Source organism: Gymnodraco acuticeps, unplaced genomic scaffold, assembly GCF_902827175.1.
Source record: "Gymnodraco acuticeps unplaced genomic scaffold, fGymAcu1.1, whole genome shotgun sequence".
Lineage (NCBI taxonomy): Eukaryota > Metazoa > Chordata > Actinopteri > Perciformes > Bathydraconidae > Gymnodraco > Gymnodraco acuticeps.
The window spans coordinates 1,456,163-1,467,784 of NW_022990358.1; the positions used below are offsets into that span (position 1 = coordinate 1,456,163).

General features: G+C 40.4%; 1 protein-coding gene across 3 annotated transcripts; it reads left to right on the top strand.

Moving 5' to 3' along the window:
• Positions 1 to 940: 940 nt before the first annotated feature.
• On the top strand, positions 941 to 11,613 carry klhl8 (kelch-like family member 8). 3 transcript variants are annotated; one of them, XM_034224138.1, is made up of 12 exons: positions 941 to 1,041; positions 3,664 to 3,883; positions 4,109 to 4,170; positions 4,500 to 4,665; positions 4,806 to 5,126; positions 5,858 to 6,044; positions 6,366 to 6,509; positions 7,145 to 7,256; positions 7,841 to 8,009; positions 8,501 to 8,660; positions 9,188 to 9,389; positions 9,893 to 11,613. In XM_034224138.1, the coding sequence occupies exons 2-12, from the start codon at positions 3,686 to 3,688 to the stop codon at positions 10,014 to 10,016; spliced, it is 1,845 nt and encodes a 614-aa protein (XP_034080029.1). In that variant the 5' UTR covers positions 941 to 1,041; positions 3,664 to 3,685; the 3' UTR covers positions 10,017 to 11,613. The 3 variants fall into 3 exon arrangements, with proteins under 3 accessions (XP_034080029.1, XP_034080030.1, XP_034080031.1); XM_034224139.1 differs by having other exon boundaries at positions 967 to 1,361; XM_034224140.1 differs by lacking the exon at positions 941 to 1,041 and adding an exon at positions 3,008 to 3,139.
• The last annotated feature ends 9 nt before the right edge of the window (positions 11,614 to 11,622 follow it).

The window sequence follows — 11,622 nt, forward strand, 5'->3', positions numbered from 1 at the left end:
GGTTTCTGTGTAAGTCTCATTATTTTTTGTTCTGTTTATTAAAGCCTTTTCTCCCTCCCTGATCAAAAGCCTCTCATTAGTCACAGTTCAACTTACTGGAATTTCAGTAATTTACCGTACAGTGCAAACTCATTAAAGTAATCACTATAACAGACATCAAACTCTTATATGGATCAAAATGCCTAGGGAATCATTTCTATGAAAAATATGTTTGGTGTTAAAATCTGAAATATGCAGACACTGCACTGATATACAGTAAATGGAACTCAAATCATGATGAGATGGTGTTAATGTATAATTTTAGCAAAGATTTAATTGGGCAATATAGTTATATAACAATTGTCAGACTCATGTACTTTGCACATTATTCTCTATTTTAGTGCCTTATTAACTTAAACCTGTGTGCAGTGAGGCAGAAGACAGATCATCTCTTTGCCATACCACTATGTGTTTATTTCATGTTTAACTGCACACTATTTGCAGGGATGTTTGAAAGCAAATGATCTAAAGTTAAATATGAAGCAATAGTCTAAAATCAACTTTGATATGAATACTTTTAGAGGTGTTAGAAAAGTGGTATGATGAACATTTATTCTTAAATTAGATTGGGAAAGCGAAGAAAGTTTAGCTAGACCCTTGTACGCATTATTGTCGGACCTCTGTAATTAATTTATAAATGTGAAGCAATTTGATATTTTAAGGTATCACATTTTAAAGATTTTGAAACAAAAATACATTTACTTAAATCTTGTTGCTTTCAACCAGCATTGTATATTGAAGCCCTTTACTGCAATGCAATACAATATTGAGAATCATAATGAAAAAGTCATTTGCAGAACCATCCTTTTTTCGCGGAAAAGCCATATTTGGCAGGGTTTCATTCATAGACTGTATATAAAGGTTTCATTACGTTCCTTCAGCTGGCGTTGAATACTTAAAACTACAATTCCCATGAAGCACCTGGAATCACAACAAACGTGCCAAAAATAAAAAACATTCCGCTCAATGAAGCCGGCGTCTTAATTCTTGCTGCGACATGAGGTATCTAAATTAAATATTTTTGAAATAGCTCAACCATTGTCCAATGTCTTATACTCATTTGTGGTATTCTAAATTTAATATTATCGGTAAACTCACGGCGTTATCCCTTCCGCCCCCTGCATGCTAACATTAGCTCTACGCGGAAGCTAACTGTTTGCTAGTTGCCGTTAGCAAACAAGCCAACCGTTAACGATAAAACCGTAATTGATAGTCTATAGATAGCTTTATCGCACTTATTAGAGTCGGGTAGCTATTTTTCCTGGTTTCAGAGAGAGACACACTTCCATGTGGTCCAACTTTAACTATAGGATGTGAACACGGTACGTATGCGGCAACATTACCTAACATAACCCCTTATAACCCGAGCTGGTCAAACAAACTAATAACTGTTTGTGTTTTAGATTCTGAATCCAGCTTTTGTCAATTGTTATACCAATAGTTATGTGTTAACATGACTGCGATCAATATGAGCATGCTTTGGTATCACACCCGAGAAGTGTGCATGATTCTGACTCAAGATGCTGCTCGTGATAGTTTACATTGAACTGGCTAGGTGTGTGTGATATTTGCAGTAACGTTATACGTGGTGTTTTATCCTAAATGGTTGCTTGCTTTAAATATTCTCTTTATTATAGTGTCCAGGAGTAGTTGGACACTATCTTTGTGACATACATTCGGGCACGTACTAGAAAAAGTGTCGTGCACACCAGTGGTGTAAAGTAACGAAGTAGATTTACTGAAGTACTGTACTGTACTCTCTTGTATTTCAATGTCATGTGTTGATACTGTGTACTTCTATCCCCCTATAATTCACAGGTAAATGGTGTGTTTTACGCCATAACCTTAATTTAATACCTTTAGTTACTTTTCAGAATTTGTTTAATGATGTGAAATATATTCAACACGACTTTGTTTACACCTGGAGTAACATTCACAAGCTACCCTGCATTATCCAGTCATTCAAACTAGCTGCACCTTTACCAGTTTTAATAGCACTTCAATGCATCAATAATAATAATAATCAAAACATGTCATATGTATTATTCTGGTATGGGCCAATCAGAATAATGAGTACTTCATTTTGATGCTGATACTTTTGTACTTTTACATGAGTAACATTTTAATTGCAGGATTTTAACTTGTGACAGAGTTTACTTACCCTCTGATAGTTTGACTTTGACTTAAGTACAAGATTGAAGTACTCTGCTGCTCCACACTTGAATACTTAGTTGGAGATTTGGGATTAGCGTTGCACCATGTTTGGATGGCAAAAACAGTATCTACTTCTTAGGTATAGATACAATAGTAAAAACGTGCATGTGTGATGTGTAATCTGAAGAAATACATACTGTAGATGTGCAATATTTGTCCTGCCTTCTGCGTTTCAATAAGTCTGCTTGACAATTATCATTCCTTTTCACAATCTGCCTCAATATCTTAAAAGGAAATATTACAACAAATGTACATTCAGATGAAAGCTCAAATAATTGTGTAGTTACTGTCACTATACTGTGATCAGACTATGTGTTCTTGGTGTCATGAGTGCATAGAGGTTTTCTACACATGTCTATCTAATGGGTTCTTTGGTTGCTTAATGGAAGTCCCTTTTGTATGCAGATGCATTGAAATCATATGTACGCATTTAAAAATAGGTTGCTGTCACCACGTTTGTTTTTTCAGTTCAGCAGAGTTCTGAAATACATCTCTGCCTTTTTAAATTATTGAATATCTCACTCCTCATAAATAATACAACTTGACAATGTTATCATCTTAAGGATATGAAAGTCCTGACTGTCATTGAGTTAAGGGAATATTACAAAGTCCCTACGTGTGCTTGCATAGATGAAGCCTATCAGAAGTGGAGATAGAGAGCCTTTGATCACTAGTGCATATGATGTGACTTGATGTTTCTGCTCTTATAGCTGAGAGGACTAGTGATGAGGGGGCGATACACTGTCTATTCAGTGTCAGAGACATAGCTTAACAGAGAGACGGCATCATCTGAAAGATGTGGGTGGAGCTCTGGCCTCGGGCTGTCTGCTTCAGTTTCTCTCTGAAAGTATCAGCTGTGGAGATTTTTCATCAGCTTCATCAATAGGTAGGAATTGTTATGGGTTCGATTGCACAGTTGTTCTCTGCCTGTAAGCTTAGAGGAATCTGCATGTTTTATGTATTGTCTTTAGCCTCTGTTGAAGGAATGAGTTGAAGGGGAAGTGACACTGAAAGGGAGAGTAATACTGACTGAACTTGCTCAGCTGGCAGGCAGTGTCCCCCGCCACCGATTCCGCTTTTGTTTCCTCCATGGAAATCTGCAGAAGGTTATTTGCACCGAGTTGTGGTTTCTATTTCATATTGCAAGGTATTCTTACATCATGCAGTGAACATTTGGCCTGCCTTTAGCTGAGAACGGGCCGATGATCTATTGTTTATCATTTCCTTCACAGCCTATCAATTGGGTATTTGGTTTCATAAATCAATATTCAATGTATTGTTCAATTTATGAGTTTTTTGCGGGAAAAACTGTGGTGATAGGCAACAATCTTCACCACTGACGTGCTGGAAGAAACAATTGAATATCACAGTTGATTTGTCATTAATAATGTAATCCTCTCTGTCCTATAGGTGTTGTTACCTGTAGCCAGCTATGGCACCAGGGGATGTGGTGCCAGACCATATCAAGCAGGTGAAGCCCAAAGAGAAGCGTCCTGCGATCAAGGCACCGAAAGCAGACTGTGAGCCGGATGGGTCGTTTATCTTCGAGGCTCATGAGGCCTGGAAAGATTTCCATAACTCCCTCAGACATTTCTATGAAGTCGGAGAGCTCTGTGACGTCACGCTGAAGGTAGGTCACTCAATCTGACTCAAGTAAAGTGGGAGATTTGTTTGTCTTACAAGTTTGTCAGTATTGCCATGTTAAAGGTTGCGATTAAAAAAAGTTGTATAGAATAATTAATCAGAAATTCATGTTAATCTTATTTTTTTTAAATCCCTTATTCGCTGCCAAAACCACAATATTCTGTATTTTTCCCCCTGTTTTTTTAAACATGTGTTTTGTGTCTCTTTGTAGGTTGGCAGTAGGCTGATACCATGCCACAAGCTAGTGCTGGCTTGTGTGATCCCTTACTTCAGGTATGGGACATCTTTATGTTCTATTTTTTGAATATATATTTGTTTACCTTGGTGCTGGATATTTAATCTTAAAATTGATTTCATGTAACATTTATATAAAGATGCTTAGATAAAATTGCTGTGTTCGTTCTGGTATATTGACATTTGGGTTCCCACAGGTCCTTGGATCCTGTGTCTTTTATTATATCCGTTTCATATCGGTGAAAACACATGAACGTGGTTTTGTTGTTCTTTTGTGTAGATGGAGATGATGACAGTGTTCTAAATATAAAAACTTCTTTAGCTGAATTCAAAAATATTTGAAACTTTGTGGTCATTTCTTCCCTCAGGGCCATGTTCCTGTCAGAGATGTCCGAGGCTAAGCAGAACCTCATAGAGATCAAGGACTTTGATGGTGACGCCATCCAGGACCTGGTGCATTTCGCTTACTCCTCAAAGCTCACATTAACTGTGGACAATGTTCAACCTCTGCTGTATGCTGCCTGCATCCTTCAGGTAAACACAAACAATCAACAACACCAAGCTTTTATGCACGTTGTCCTCCTTATTTTGCATGAATTAAGGGTCTCTGACTTTTTGCTTTCAGGTAATACATCATCTGTTAATCCTATTTCCGTTTATTTGCTTTATCTCAGGTGGAATTGGTGGCGAGAGCCTGCTGTGAGTACATGAAGGCCCACTTTCACCCCACGAACTGCCTGGCGGTACGTACCTTCGCTGAGAGCCACAATCGTGTGGACCTGATGGACATGGCCGACCGCTACGCCTGCGAACACTTCACTGAGGTGACGGAGTGCGAGGACTTCACCTGCGTGTCTCCCAAGCACTTGCGCACCTTGTTGTCCTCTAGCGAACTCAACATTCATTCAGAAACACAGGTGTACAACGCAGCCGTGAAATGGCTGAAGGCTAACCCGCAGCACCACGAGGACTGGCTGGAACAGATCATGTCTCAGGTCAGAGAGCGCAACACTTAAAGTCATCAAAGGCTGGGGTTTAGCTTAGTTTACTTTAAACGTCTCCTATCATGCAAAAGGCACTTTTCAATGTCTTATACATAAATCCCGGTGTGTCAGTAGACCCACAAAGTGTCAGAAAATAAAACCCTCTCTCTTTTCCTCCGTACCCACATCTCTTAAAACGGGGGTACAACGGAGCTGATCCAGATTTGTTGCCGATCTGACGTAATATCGGAAATGTGAGCTGGCTTTACACCAACGTCGCTATCAGAAACAATGCGTGACGTTTTGGAAGTAATATGGTCTATGTTTACATTAGCAAGCATCGCTAACACTCAGAGCTAACCTGTACTTTTTTCCGGAATCAGCAGTTCTCTAACAGGGCTGAAATAGAGGGTTGTGAGGCATGGCTAGAACGGGTGATCTGTTTGGTATTTTGAGCAAAACACTACATAGACATGTTTTTTATATATATGAGACCTATAATATATGCCTTCAAATTGTATAATAGGAGACCTTTAAGTAAATCAATGCTGTGTTTTTCTTAAATGTGTTATACAACCAAAAGTGATGTGTTTGAAAGTGTGTGACTTTGTGGCCTAGTTTACTGGTTATCTAATTGTTTAGTGACATAACTCTGTAGAATGAGTGTTACATATGTGTTCTTTAAGCTTTATTCAATCACTTTTACACCCACAATAACAAGTGCACGCTGGCCTCTCCTGCAGGTGCGCCTCCCCCTGCTCCCTGTAGAGTTCCTGACGGGGTCAGTGTCTAAGGACGGGATGATTAAAGGGAACCTGAGCTGTCGCGACCTGATGGACGAAGCCAGGAACTACCACCTGCACCTTAGCAACAAGGTGGTGCTGGACTTTGAGTATACAGTCCGTACCATTCCCCGGAAACACACTGCAGGTGATGCTTATATGATGCTGGTGTTTGGTTTTGATCAACTGATTTTATGGCTTTTCTAGCAACAATCAGCACTTTTTCTTATCATCTTTGAAAAAACACATTCATAAAACCAAATGCCTGTCTGTGCGTTTGTGTTGTTACACGCTTAGTCTTGTTTTCATAACAAAAGCACAATTCCAAAAACGTATATAATTTCAGTTTTTTCATAATTTGTTGTCTTTTTTAAAGTTTAAAAAAGTGTTTATTCTGAGGTTCTTTGGGCTTTAAGTATGATGTGCTTTCCCTTTATCAACATTCTGTTATTTCCCTTTTTCCCCTCAGGGGTTTTGTTCTGTGTGGGGGGCCGGGGGGGTTCTGGTGACCCATTTCGCAGCATCGAGTGTTACTCCATCACCAAAAACAGCTGGTTCTTTGGTCCTGAAATGAACAGCAGACGGCGTCACGTGGGTGTCATATCTGTAGGAGGTAAGAGCGGTGACGTATCAGAAAGCTGCAGAAAGAAGGAGCAGCTGGGTTTAGAAAGAGCACAGAGCAACATTACAACATTATCACTGCCAGTTCATCAGGACACCTATCTGAAACTAATGCCGTCTAATACAACAGTCTTTCATTCAATTCCACCTTAGTAAAGGTTAAGATGTGGAACTACTTGAGCAGGTCTCCCTTGAAAAAGAGATCAATGATCTCAATGGGATTTATCTGTATAAATAAAGGTTTGAAATGAAATGAAAAGATATTTCCGTTTTGTTGAATCTGTTGTGGAGAGTTATTGATTCAACGTCATGATCATTTTGGAGGATGCAGTTTGTGTTGCTGTGTTGCATTATTCAAAAGTGTCTTTATTATTTACATAAACTGGCAATTGAGTGTGTGTTTTATACTTTGTCTACTGCTTTACCCTGACATTTAAGGTTTTAAGAATATCCTCTATAAATGCTAGCCCTAATTTGCAAAGAAAAAGGTTTATGGGGAATCTGGAAAACACACTTAAGTGAATCCAGTTGACCTTTTGAACTTACCGAATGAAAGCATTATCCATGGTCAGGTCACATGATCATTTAGACTTAACTTCCTTCTTTTATTACTGTCTGTTTCTTTAGGCAAGGTGTATGCTGTCGGGGGCCATGATGGTACCGAACACTTGGGCAACATGGAGATGTTTGACCCCCTCACCAACAAGTGGATGATGAAAGCCTCCATGAACACCAAGAGGTACGCAGACGCTACAATGTGCGGTCCTTTCTGACCATTTCTTCTCCCATTTACATTCTGAACACAAAAGAAACTCCAGAGGATGCATCTAAAACGCCATTTTGGGCTGCAGTTTGGTTAAGAAAAACAAAACCTTTGTATATACAAATGAATGTTCTGGTACTTGGTAGCAGTGATATTTACAATCTCCAGTTTTAGGTGCTTTATTTTTCGGTTTCAAAAGAGTCTAAAGAAGATAATCATCTCTATATTGTTGCAATTCTCCGCCTTAATAATGACACTATTTGACTGACCAAATGAGTAGGATAATATGGGTGGCCAAATCCACTTCATTGGACAAAGTCATTGAAAATATGTAATATATTTAAATACATAAAGCCTAGAATGTGTACTTTTCTTTACACTCACAGCTTGACCTCTTCAAAACCCTCCTGTTGATCTCTAAATCCTATTTTCTCTCATCCGGTTGACTCTGAAAATGTTCCTTTTTCCAACTGCTATGTACCGTATGCATTTAGTGTACTAAGAGTATTTGGGTACCAAGCAGAAATACAGCTTTGAGCAAGGTCAGGTGTGTTTCTCAGGAGGGGTATAGCCCTGGCAGCGCTCGGTGGTCCTATCTACGCTATCGGAGGGCTGGACGACAACTCCTGCTTCAACGATGTGGAGCGTTACGACATCGAGGGCGACTGCTGGAGCGCTGTGGCTCCGATGAACACGCCCAGAGGAGGAGTGGGATCCGTGGCGTTGGGGGTAAGACCGCAAAGAAGGGCCATCAGCTGCGAAAGATATATCATCTCTCCTCTGGACTTTACTGCTTTCTAAAGGGTTTGCAAAAGGTGCTTAAAGTGAGTGAGTTGTGACCTAAAGAATAAAGAATACGGTCCGTGGAATTCAAATGAACCTCATAACTGTATCTTATATGTTGACCAAAGTTTTGTTCATTAAGTAGCACTTCACAAGCACTCACTCTTGGACCTTTACAAAGTAAAGAGGCGTTTTCATTACTACGGCTTGTATTCACTGTGAAGTGACTGAGGCAGAATACCCTGCCATGTGTCACGTGATGGCTTGAGAAACATTCATTGTGAGATTCTGTGCCCTCAGTGTTGTCTGTCAGAGAACATATACGTGTGTTTATATGTGCGCAGCTTATCGTGCATACTGACCCTCGGCTTGACTGTCCTTGAAAAGTCAAAAGTTGTAATGTCTGTACTAACACTCATATTTCCATCTTGTGCCAGAGTTTTATGTACGCAGTGGGAGGCAACGATGGCGTGGCGTCACTGTCCAGCGTGGAGCGGTTCAACCCCCACCTCAACAAGTGGACCGAGGTCAGCGAGATGGGCCAACGCCGGGCGGGAAACGGAGTCAGCAAGCTGAACGGCTGCCTCTACGTAGTGGGTGAGAAGAATACATAAAGATGAACTCCAAATGCCCGTAACAAAAGCAGAACTGATCACTAGCCAGATATTGTTGTTACCACACATTGTAGTTCCAGATGTATTCTGTCTACATCTGCTTGAACTGCTGTGACTGGAGTTTTTCTATAAACCAAAGTCACATGCCTCCTAGATACACACCCTACAATTATATACACAAATGCGTGAATCAGGAAGGCAAAAGTTCATGTTTTGTAAAACCAGCTGGAGACTCATTAACAGAGTGTGAGGATTTGATTTTTATTGTACCACTGGAGTTTGAAGAGTTATTCAAGGTCCATTAAAACATCTGTTGAGGCGTCGTGCCTGGACAGTAGCTGAAATCATCTTATCCCGTGCCTGCACTATAAACAACTTCATCGTTGTTGCACCTAAACGTTTTGTTTGCCACTTTGTTATTTTTTTCGTGTGATTTAAAACCATCCATTTGAGCTTTTTCACAAAAGTTTTGGGATTTTTTAATAATTGTCTTCCTCGTATTTCCTGAAGGTGGTTTCGATGACAATTCACCGCTGAGTTCTGTCGAGCGCTTTGACCCACGAATGCACCGCTGGGAGTACGTGTCCGAGCTGACCACCCCGCGGGGGGGGGTCGGGGTCGCCACTGTGATGGGAAGAGTGTTCGCAGTCGGGGGGCATAACGGGAACATCTACCTGAACACGGTGGAGGCCTTTGAGCCTCGAATGAACAGGTGAGGAGGAGGTGCTATTTCTTTAATTATAGATAATATATCGATTTGGTGTTATCAATCATCTCCAATAACCAATCAGAATAAAGTGTAGGTGCCCCATCAGCCAAGGTTAGCATCACCCTGCATAATAACCTAGATAATACAATAGCTGAGGGAGACCAGTGCATGAAAAGAAAACACAAACAACGACAGTTAAAATGTAACTTATGGCTTTGCGATGCTCATTTAGAAACAAACAACTGGAAATACAAACAAATAACACAAACCCTGATATAGGCATACTGCACATTAGAACAATGTTAAGGCCACCAAGCAGATACTTGAGGTGAAAGATGTGTTAAGTCTCCTGAATGATGTCACCTGAGCATTCAAATGGGATGACACTTCCTGAAAAACAGTATAATTAACTTTTATTTGCCACAATGACCCAGTTATAGAGCTAGATTAAAGAACACCTCTTTAATGTCAGGACTGTCGGCATGTCTTCCGATTACTCTGTCCAGGTGGGAGCTGGTGGGCTCCGTGTCTCACTGCCGGGCCGGGGCGGGGGTGGCGGTCTGCTCGTCTCACGTCAGTCAGATCAGAGACGTCGGCCAGGGCTCCAGCAACGTGGCCAACTGCATGTGACCCCCCCCACTGACCACCAGGTGACTGACTGCCAGGCCTCCTTCAGATCTGACCACCGCACAAGCACAAAGCACACCCACAGTGACGGAGTGACATCACTGCGTCACTGTCCCTGAACGCCAGCCTCAAACTGTTTTGGCAAGACGTTCAGTTTGCACACAGTGATGGAGGAATGTTAGGGACTGACTTGAAGTGCACATCTGACAAATCTGAGGGTTTTTTCTTGACTCCTGCTGGTGTTATTTGCAATCAGTGATGTAGTATTTTGTACTGTATTGTATTTGTTTAACTGCCTTTTACATCGTTTTTTTTAAGGGAACATAGTAACTGAAACTATTTAGTATTTAATGCTAACATCTCGAGAATGAAAGGTTATGTTTTGGGGGATTTGGTTTAACTGCACATTGTGAATGTGGACTGTATATAAGCCAGTATGGACGCATTTCTTCTTCTAGATTGCAGTTGTTTTTATTATTCACAGATATGTGGCAGGTAAGTGATTTTAACAAAAGAAAAATCATCAAACTGGATTAACTTTTGCAGTGCAGCGTGTGCACCATTCTGAAATAGGATGATAAGATGTCGATAACATTTCCAAGATTCCTGAGATCTTATGCTAATCAGTAAGACTGTTTAAAGGTGCAGAATGAATCTATCGGCAGCAGCCAGCTGACCTGTTCATGTGTTTGAGCAATCACTGACCGGGACAATCAGGTGTGTGAGGCGACGGGTCCGAGGAATTCACCGCTGCAAACGCCAAGCACCAAAACGTGCGTTCCAGGACGCTGTCGATGCAAACCTGGTTAAACGCCTGCTGAACCCTGAGTGGAGGAGGTGTGACTGGCTGAGAGTCGGGGACTGATCAGAGCAATACGGTGCGCCTCTACACTTCTTTTCCAGTTTTACATTATTGTACAGAGAGAAGATTTGTGTTTGACGATAGCTGGACTGTCAGAAATCCTAATCAGAGTGCTTTCAGATGTGAGAGAGAGGCAGCTGAGGTTTGCAGACGGTTGCGCTATATTTTAATATATGGACATTTTGTATAATAATAAAAATAGGTGTATCTTTGGTATTATCCTTTACTACACTCTTATCTAATCCATTGCTGTGCACTATTTTCCTAGAATAGATGTGAAGTCTGAGTATATTTTTGTCCTGAATGGAGAATTTCACGTTATTCATGTTATAAGTTTGAAGATGTTTATTTAATACTCGATTTCTATTCTATCTATGGAAAAATTAATCATTTCTGGCAACAGTTTGTTTTTTTCAGAATAGTTTGACAGTGATGGCTTTTACAGAAGTGCTATATACAATTAGACTAGAAACAGCTGTTATTGCACAGTTTGTGTCCTGCCGGTAATCATTTTGGTGCATATTATAAACATGGTACATCGTTTTTTACACCAAACTTAAAACAAAAACTTGATGCCAACTTTGTTGGCAAATGAGCCAGAAACTCCTTTTGTACGTTTTTTTTGTAAGCGTTACTGTGCTTTGTGTTGTTCCTCCTTTTCGTCACTACTTCCATATTGTTCTTTTTATTTACATGGTATTGGTACATTGGGAAAATAAAGTTGTGTAAAGATTATTATTGGGAATC

Bases quoted from the DNA above. Each gene is read 5' to 3' on its own strand.
- klhl8 (XM_034224138.1), top strand. From the start codon at position 3,686: ATGGCACCAGGGGATGTGGTGCCAGACCATATCAAGCAGGTGAAGCCC. The intron at 6,510-7,144 runs GTAAGAGCGGTG...CTGTTTCTTTAG, and splicing joins GGGTGTCATATCTGTAGGAG to GCAAGGTGTATGCTGTCGGG. The intron at 8,010-8,500 runs GTAAGACCGCAA...ATCTTGTGCCAG, and splicing joins TGGGATCCGTGGCGTTGGGG to AGTTTTATGTACGCAGTGGG.